Source organism: Akebia trifoliata, chromosome 8 (assembly GCF_017979445.1).
Source record: "Akebia trifoliata isolate Shusen 1 chromosome 8, ASM1797944v1, whole genome shotgun sequence".
Classification (NCBI taxonomy): Eukaryota; Viridiplantae; Streptophyta; class Magnoliopsida; order Ranunculales; family Lardizabalaceae; genus Akebia; species Akebia trifoliata.
In genome coordinates this window covers 46,612,598-46,622,533 of record NC_141382.1, presented here as the reverse complement: position 1 = coordinate 46,622,533, position 9,936 = coordinate 46,612,598, and the positions used below count along the sequence as shown (strand labels likewise).

Sequence of the window (9,936 nt, the reverse complement as noted above, 5' to 3'; positions counted from 1 at the left end):
AAAAGATTTTAAATCTCGTTCGAAAAAATGACTTGTTCGTCTCATCCATGCTTGATACCGAGACGACTCAAGCGATACTTCACGATCTTGGACGAGTTTTGAAACCATGATCCAAACACAACATTAAGGTATTCATACACACTCACAACAAACATTGACATGCAAGAGTCAAGTTCAAATATTTTTCCTCTCATGCATGACTGCCTAACAAGTTGGTATGACTCCTAAAGTATACAATGGGAAACAAATAGAAATGATATGTCAAAGAGATTATGAATGCCACACGGACCTAACACTATGAGGGGCTAGGTTCGTGACATCTAAATACTCAATATGATAACATAATAACATAGTATTTTTAAGAGGACATGGAAATAAAATCACCTAAAACTATCCTAATTTAATTGGAATTGTAAGATATATTGATGATTGGGACCAATTTCTACTTTATGACAATTGAAAAATGCTTTGATTAAGAGAACCATCTCCCAAACAAATTTACAAATAGAAGAGAGACATAAAATTCTAGAAAACATATATTGATTTTGAGTTGGAGTTGAAAGAATCATATTGGTTGATTTGCAGTTAGTTATGTGATTAAAGAAAAAATATTTATTATGTAAAAGATTTACATATCTCTATTTTTTTATTAATTGGCAAAATAGATAAGGGTACTATTGAAAAAAAATGTCGAAGAACGCTAATAACCTCATAAAACCTTGGACATTAGCGCTTATATTTCGTGTACGTACGGTGTATATATATATATTTACCATTCTTTGGTTGCATTATAAAAGAAGAAATTTGATTTTTTATGTTTGGAGTTTGAGTTTAATCATGAGAAACTAGCTTTAGGATTTTACTACGTGGCTGGGTCTTGTTGAGGTGGAAATAATGTTTCTCAGAAAAAATTATTTCTTATAGAAAAGTACAATATTGTCCTTCTAAGCAATTAATATAATCTTTTCTAGGTAAAGATTTTTTCCAGGGAATCTCTATCATTTCAACCGCCCGTTTGTGGATAGCCTCAATCGAGGTGGTTGTACTTGTACGTAGTAAAGTCACCTGATTTAATTCAGAAAATTGGAAAAAAAAATAATAAAATAAAAAAAATATTAAAATATGTTCAAATCGGATTTTTTCGGAGTGCATTGGGGTACATCTGATCTTAAAATCCATTTTTTCATGTTTTTTCGGATCTGACCGGTTCGGACATCAGGTATATTTTGGATCATTGCTAGTCACGCAACTAGCCTAGGATTGAGTCAATCTGGGATGGTCTTACCATTTGAAGCCCAACATTAATTGAATTAGACCAGATCAGGCCCCCACAATGCCCAACGTTCTCCCCTAGCTCTTCATTGCATAGCCTCTAATGTGGAGTGGAAGCTAATCATTTAGATCCAATGAAAACTAGTTCCTCAACTCTTATATTATGTTTGGATTGAGAGAAGGAAACCCATTAAGAGGAGAAGAGAAGATAAACTTAATTTTTCTCCATCGTGTTTGGATTGACAAGAGAGAATTTGGGATAGCTTTGAAATTTTAAAATGTCTTAAAAGAGATTTAGGGGCATAGTTATAAAATATTTTAAACGGATTTCTCTCCAAATCTCTCCACTTTTTGAGAGAAAGAAAACTCACATTTTTATCTTTTCTCTCTTCTCCAATTTTTTCCCTTACTTAACAATCCAAATGGAGAAATGGAGAGAAACTCATTTATTTTCTCTTCTCTCCATTTCTCTCAATCCAAACCATGGTTCTAAAACTTAGCTTCACGTCTCCTCTTGTCCATGTCAGATACTGAGTCGTCTTGTCCTTACGTTTGAGACGTCTCATTCAAAAATGAAAAAGATTTTAAATCTCGTTCGAAAAAATGACTTGTTCGTCTCATCCATGCTTGATACCGAGACGACTCAAGCGATACTTCACGATCTTGGACGAGTTTTGAAACCATGATCCAAACACAACATTAAGGTATTCATACACACTCACAACAAACATTGACATGCAAGAGTCAAGTTCAAATATTTTTCCTCTCATGCATGACTGCCTAACAAGTTGGTATGACTCCTAAAGTATACAATGGGAAACAAATAGAAATGATATGTCAAAGAGATTATGAATGCCACACGGACCTAACACTATGAGGGGCTAGGTTCGTGACATCTAAATACTCAATATGATAACATAATAACATAGTATTTTTAAGAGGACATGGAAATAAAATCACCTAAAACTATCCTAATTTAATTGGAATTGTAAGATATATTGATGATTGGGACCAATTTCTACTTTATGACAATTGAAAAATGCTTTGATTAAGAGAACCATCTCCCAAACAAATTTACAAATAGAAGAGAGACATAAAATTCTAGAAAACATATATTGATTTTGAGTTGGAGTTGAAAGAATCATATTGGTTGATTTGCAGTTAGTTATGTGATTAAAGAAAAAATATTTATTATGTAAAAGATTTACATATCTCTATTTTTTTATTAATTGGCAAAATAGATAAGGGTACTATTGAAAAAAAATGTCGAAGAACGCTAATAACCTCATAAAACCTTGGACATTAGCGCTTATATTTCGTGTACGTACGGTGTATATATATATATTTACCATTCTTTGGTTGCATTATAAAAGAAGAAATTTGATTTTTTATGTTTGGAGTTTGAGTTTAATCATGAGAAACTAGCTTTAGGATTTTACTACGTGGCTGGGTCTTGTTGAGGTGGAAATAATGTTTCTCAGAAAAAATTATTTCTTATAGAAAAGTACAATATTGTCCTTCTAAGCAATTAATATAATCTTTTCTAGGTAAAGATTTTTTCCAGGGAATCTCTATCATTTCAACCGCCCGTTTGTGGATAGCCTCAATCGAGGTGGTTGTACTTGTACGTAGTAAAGTCACCTGATTTAATTCAGAAAATTGGAAAAAAAATAAATAAATAAAAATATTTTGGGAGGTTAAGTTCGTCATTTTACAGTGTTCCTAGACTACCACGTGTACGCTCTGCGCTTCACGTGTACTATTCGACCAGGGTCAACTAAGTACTTTTGGGAAAAATAAATACAGATTTCCATGAGTTCAACTTCCCTAGAGATACCACGCGTACTGATCCTAGGATGTTTGTAAGTTTTCTTCTTTCCATCTTGGCCGTTCGTAATCTGTTTCGTTAACGCTTTTTAAGACTTTTGTACAATTCCACATTGTTTTTTTATTACCTCCCATATTAATATAAATTATTACAAAATACACCCTTATGTGAGAAAAGTTTAGAACACCTCCTTTACCAGCCTCTATGTTTTCATTTTACTTTTTCTTCAAATTCATCCTTTTGAAGGGCAATTTGGATTTTATTAAACGTTTACTAGCAGAAAATATTAAGAAGGGTTGTCGGTATATTGGATTAGAGGATTAGACCAAAAATTCAATCTATTTGATCCAATAACTTTGGATGTCGACCGAGCACATTGAACATTTGGACTCCACTAATAATTTAATTTGATAACCTATCAAATCAATTTAGGATCAACCATGTCCCAATTAGATAAAATGTGAGTAATTATATAAATTTGAATTTAAAACATTGATATTTGATAAAAAAAATTCAATTTGAAAAGCCATCCACTTCAATTCTTATCGGTTTGAGAACTAATTAATTAGTCAGATTTTAGTTGAGAGAATGTTCACTGATCTCTCTCTCATATTACATTGACCTTTTATTTCTACACCGACAAATCTCCCCAATAACCTTATTGAATGATCCCACACATAGAAGGTCATTGATTGGTAGGTCCCTTGAATGTTTGGCCCATCCCTAGGTAAACCTATTTCTAATCAATAATACTAACCATTGGATTTGAGCATTTTGGAAATGGGGTCACCAACAATCCCATTTACATTTGATGGAACTCTTATAAATTTCATCATTAGTAAAATGGCAAATAAATTTCAAGTCATTTGGCACTTTGAAGGAAGTATTATTATTATTTTGTGTTTTCTGAGAAATCATTTTCTCTGGAAAATCGAGAAAGGTAAATGAGTCGCAAAGATTGAAAAGAGAGAAGACTAAGTCTACCAACCAGAGCAGAGATCATTATTCTAACATGAACTAATTTAGGCCTCGTACATATGGGGCGGCAGTGACACTCCTTAGAGAAAAATGAGCATTGTTAACGCATATTTGCATTAATTAATTTTTTGAAATGTTTGGGGGGAAAGTCTTATCGGTTAAGACATTTTCCTTAACGTTCACATATACATAGGAACATTGACAGCCATGATGAGGTGTCTGATACAGTGTTTGGGAAGCATGTCAAGTTATTATCAAAATAAAACCTATAAATTTCTTGGCATATATGTGTCTCTCTAGGTACATTTGATGGTAGACTTTGTTACCACTTTCCAACCTGGATACCCAATAGTGTATCTAATACAATCAACTCAAAAGACTAATCAACTCAAAAGACTCCATATTGGACTAGTCTAATTTGACGATCAGATGACTTTGAATAAACCATACTAATGATTTCTACTGACACATTCTTGGAAAACTTTGTATGTCTTAAAGTGAAGGACCAAATTAACTAAGTGGTAAGACTTTGTGGGATTTCTACCGACACATTCTTGGAAAACTTTGAATGTCTTAAAGTGAAGGACAATTAATTAAGTGGTAAGACTTTGTGGAAGTTGTTTTGAGGTGTTAGGTTCAAACTTCTAGAATCCCTTCTTAGCTTAACCACTAACCCCACCAAGTTAAAAAAAAAAAAAAAAAAAAAAAAAAAAAAAAGAGAATATCTTAAGTGTATAATTCTTTTTTAAAATATAACAATAAATAATTTATGATATATCCGTAAACTACTGATATTGCATATAAATTCTTTTTTAAGCCTTTTCTTGATCAAGAAAAATAACACCTTTTAGTTATATACTTCAAGCTTTCTTTAGCCCACAATTGTGCAAAACTAGACAATAACTTTTTTCCAGAAAAACCGAAGATTAATGTGAATCCTATTGAATAATATTTGATGAGAACTCTCCCTTGGACGATATTTGAAACCCTTGGTCCAATGATCAATGGATTTGACAGAGGCCATATACATACAGATTTAAGTGCAAATTTATGGGCAATTCATCCACTCTGAATTCCCTTACGCATTTAAGAATCGTGAACTCAATCCTACTTCACAGACTCTCAAGATCAAGGTCTATTAATTCTCATATGCCCTGTCTGTCTGCTAACGTGCTTGGATCAAATCCAAGCTATAATTTTATTTATTTATTTATTTATTTCTCAATCGCTGTGCACAATCAGAGGGTAACTAAAAAACCAAAACTCACAAAAATGCATATAACAATCATTCATAAAGAAATTGCACGGTACAGTTCACAAAGAGAGAGAGGCCTGCATAAAAACTAGGGCTTGGTAAAAAAAACAACCCAAACAAAGGGTTGTCATGGCAGAAACTGGAAGAACCTCTGCTGCCATAGCCAAAGCCCATGAATAACAGACACCCCATACTTAGAACTGCTAAAAGCAACAAGAACAACAGACACCAACAACAAGGAACCCATCAGACGTGGAAGACTTGGTAAAACCCAACGTGGACAGACTCAAAAACTAGAGTACTGAAACATAAAGCTTAGCCCAGGCACGCTGGCATGCAAGGCTAAACTAAAACACCAGGTGTGACACCCAGCAACATAAAAACTAAAACCATATCAGAGGTGGACTAAAAACCAGGACTTGGTAACCGTATTCTCAGAGAACTATGACCATGAAAGAGCCTCTCCTAAAAGCCAAAAACTCTTGGCAACAACCCTCTATATCAGGAGAGTTGCAAAAACAAGGAGAGGAACTGAGCAGCCAAAGTCCCCTGGAAAACAACCAAGTCACGGAAAGCTGAGAGACCCCCATGACTGTGGGCCAAAAAACCATGAAATACTTCTACCCATATAAACTGCCTATATGGGGGCTTTAATGCTGTTTCAATCTGTGGCACTGGAGTTTGAAAACCTCCTAATTTGATCAACCCCCATCCCTTAGTGTTCGCCATCTTTAATTCTTTGATGGGGCCAGTTCCTTCCCTAATTAGGAAAGGATGTCGCATCTCCAGAGACGCTCCATAAGCTGCTCGATTGTGCTACTGCTGATTGAGTGGCAGTGCTGAATGTTTAAACCCATTAGCGTCTGACCCAGATTTCCCAAATAAGGAAAACTCTTGTCTGACACCTGAGTGCAACCTGACAAGGAAAGGATCTGCAAGTTGAAATGTTTAGCAAAAGACAGAGCTCCGATACCAAAGTCGGTGATTGCACACTTTGAGACATCAAGATCACGAAGCATCGAGCAGTTCTTTGAAATTTCCACCAAGCTTGCATCAGTCATGTTCCTGCAACCATCGAGATTTAGTGATTGAAGGGTCTCACCATGCAACCTTGCCATGGCTGAAACAACAGCATCTGTCAGATTGATGCAGCCACTAAGGTTAACTTTCACCAACCCCACTTCACAGTTCTCAAGAAATGGGAAAAACCCGACATCTGTAACACCACAAAGCCCACTCAGGTCAATGTGTTGCAATCGTGGGCACAATTTCCCCACCATTGCCAAGCTAGCTGTACTGAAACCTGGGCAGTTAGAGATGGACAGGGATTGCAGAGATCTGCTGGGAGAGACCAGAGTCGATCCCGAAACTATGTCCTTAATCCCCATGCACTTTACAAGGGAGAGTGCCTTTAGCTTTGATCCACAGTTTGAGAGGACACCAAGAACCCCCGATAGGGAAATCCGATTGCATTCCTCTAGTTGAAGATTCTCAAGAGATGCAGCAGCTTTTGCGAAAGCTACCATCCCACTGTCGGACACAAAGGAACACTTACGAAGGCATAGCTGCTTCAGGTTTGGAAAACCCTTTCCAACAGCTTCAAGACCAAGATCCGTTACCCCTCGGCAAGAGGTGATTGTAAGCGACTTTAGCTTCTGCAGCCCATGAGTGTTACCCATAACCCAGAAGCCCCTTTCACTCACATTCTGGAGGCTAGTGAGGACTAGATCTGTAACAGCCTTGCCATAGTGCCCTATAGCTGCAAGAGAAACATCGGTGATGTTCACAGACTGGAGCTTTATCTTCATCAAGGAATTGGAAGCCTTAGATGCCAGACTCGTAATTCCTAGATCACCAACAAGTGGGCAGTCCTTGATCACAAGGGACTGTAGTTTCAGGCACCGCTGCCCAATTGCTTGCAGACTATCGTTCCCAATGTTACAACAAGACTCTATTGTCAATGAAGTCAGATTAGGGCAGTTCTCAGCAATGGCAATCAAACCCTTGTTGGAAAGGGAGGGGCACTGATATAGGTCAAGCTTCTCTAACATATGGCAACCATTAGCAATCTCGACTAATCCTTCATCCCCAATCGAAGAAACACCCCAAAGAGAAAGTACCCTAAGGGATGGGCAACCACGGGCAATTGCGGAAAGGCCAAGGTTAGTGACCCCGCGAGTAGAATTGCTTCCTTTAATCAAAAGCTTGCCCAGCCCACCACGGCTACCGGTTCCTACAGCAATGGAGGCAAGTCTAACATCTGTGGCTTTCTTCCCTTCCAAGGACCTAGTAAGGTACCCCTCACTCTCAAACTCCTGACTATCATCATCATGAGAAACGGACTGAGGTTCCTTATCGAGTTTTGAGGACCCGTTTACCTTATCTGAAACCAATCCTTCTTCGGTCTTCAAGGACTGAGTGGTGGGGTTCTTACATACTTCATCCCTACGAATACTACTCTGAAGCATAAGCCATCGCTTGGAAACACAAGCACAGGCGCTCCTGTCTTGACCGCCGGGCAACCGTTTGAAGATCTCAAAGAGGCACTCATCAGGAAGAACTTCAATGGATGGCTGCTTAGGCTGATCGAATATGTCTTTTCTGAAAATGAATGGAGCACTAATTCGAGCCCTCTTGCGAGGAGGGCAATATAAGTCCACACAGGGACCAAGAGACAACAAGAGACCCAAATCCATGGGATTTGAGTACATCGATCCCCCAGAACAGAAATCATCCTCCCCTGAAAAAACCAAAATTTTAAAAATATAGTTCAGCTACAATTATCCCCAAAATTGTATTAAGATCATCACAAACTCACAAGACAGATCTTTAAAAAAGACACTTTTTTCTGTTAAATTTTCCAATCAAAGCTTAAAAAAAATGAAAATTAAAAACTATCATTCAGCGAAAATTATTACCAAAATTTTATTAAGACTATCACAAACTCACAAGACAGATCTTAAAAAGAAGACTTTTTATCTGTTAAATTTTCCAATCCAAGGTAAAAGATGAAATTTAAAAACTATAGTTCAGCCAAAATTATCCCCAAACTTTTATTAAGATCATCACAAACTCACAAGACAGATCTTAAAAAGGGGACTCTTTATTTTCTCTGTTAAATACTTAAATTTTCCAATCAAAGCTATAAAAAAAAAATGAAATTTAAAATCCACATGCCACAGTTGCTCTAGAAGAATCAGAAAATCAATTTACTATAAACAAAACTCATGAAACTCAACTCTAAGCTATAAATCAAACCCTAATGTCAAAAACAATTAAGATCAACTAATATCCCAGAACTGAACTAATACAATCGAAATTCAGATACAAAACATGAATAAAACTCTTAACGATCAGAAAATTCATCAATCCTATCAGATAAAAAAAGGTGAACCCAAACCCTAAAATCTTAGCTAGAGATGTCTCAGATTATCAAAATTCATCAGATCTACTATCAGAACCATAAAAATAAAAAAATAAAAATCAAAGATCCGAAGCTTACCACCGTTGCTGACGAGTGCTGGCATGATTGCAGTCTAAGAAACCCTTGGAAGCCGAAAAATCCTCGATCGAGAACAAAAACCGAGAGATCAAACAGAAACAAGAGACAGATAACGAAATTTAAACCTTGTACAGGTGAGAGCATTACAGAGATCGAACGAACGAGCGAGAGAGAGAGAACAAGAGAAACCCTAACAGAGAGGGAAAAAAGAGAGGAGAAGAGAAAAGAAATACGTGTGTGGTTTATTGATTCTCTCTATTTCTTGACCTTTTTATTTCTATTAAGGCGTCGTCTTCAGATACACGATACATGCCACCGAATCTCTCCCAAGTGCAATGTATCCCACCTCTAAAACCGCTTTTACCCATTCTCCAACCTTTTTAATACCAGAAACCGGAAACCAGATACCGCTTTTTGCCTCTTAGGTTCGTTCCCCCTTGGTCGTCAGCTTTTCGATTTCTTTATTTATTTATTTATTCAATTTCTTTATTTGTGAAATTAAAGAGGACACATCATGACTCATGTCTACAAACCACAAGTTGCTGTTTTATTAAGTTCCGTTTCGTTGCACTTCATATTCGTAACGGTACGTAATTATTGTACCAAAAAATTTGGACTTTGTACTCTTGGTTGGTTGGTTGTCATTTTTATCTTAGAGCTGCTATTAACCCACCAAGTTTTACTTATAACATACCAATCCATATGTAGAATTTCTCTTCTTCTTTTTCCAATGCATTCTCTTAAGAAACATAAGTAGCAATTTGCCATTCAAAAAAATTACAATAAAAGATCATGGTTGATATAAGAAAAGTTTGTCTCTCGTCGTAAGTTTGAGAACTAACATATCGATCTGATATTTGATGTGTATCTCTAAATTATTCTTCTAAAGAGAATAAAGAATTACGATTCCAGAAGTAGCAATTACTTGCAACTAAGCAAATAAGCGATCAATAACGTTATAAAAAAAATTCGTATTCTCACAAGACCTGAGGTAGAGAAAACACCATTATATAAATGACTAGAGTTATTAATGAGTCGGTTCCAATTTGATTCTTTAACTACATAGAATCAAAAATCATTATATTTTCTTAGTTTTGATTC

General features: G+C 36.2%; 1 protein-coding gene across 1 annotated transcript; it reads right to left on the bottom strand.

Moving 5' to 3' along the window:
• Positions 1 to 5,351: 5,351 nt before the first annotated feature.
• LOC147397244 (EIN3-binding F-box protein 1-like) lies at positions 5,352 to 9,176 on the bottom strand. Its single transcript, XM_086452775.1, has 2 exons — positions 8,836 to 9,176; positions 5,352 to 8,073 (listed from the first exon to the last, which is right to left on the bottom strand). The coding sequence occupies exons 1-2, from the start codon at positions 8,858 to 8,860 to the stop codon at positions 6,098 to 6,100; spliced, it is 2,001 nt and encodes a 666-aa protein (XP_086308901.1). The 5' UTR covers positions 8,861 to 9,176; the 3' UTR covers positions 5,352 to 6,097.
• Positions 9,177 to 9,936: the final 760 nt, after the last annotated feature.

Excerpts from the sequence above, each read along its gene's own strand:
- LOC147397244 (XM_086452775.1), bottom strand. The coding sequence starts at position 8,860 with ATGCCAGCACTCGTCAGCAACGGTG. Across the intron at positions 8,074-8,835 it reads AGCACTCGTCAGCAACGGTG|GGGAGGATGATTTCTGTTCT; the intron begins GTAAGCTTCGGA and ends TGGTTTTTTCAG.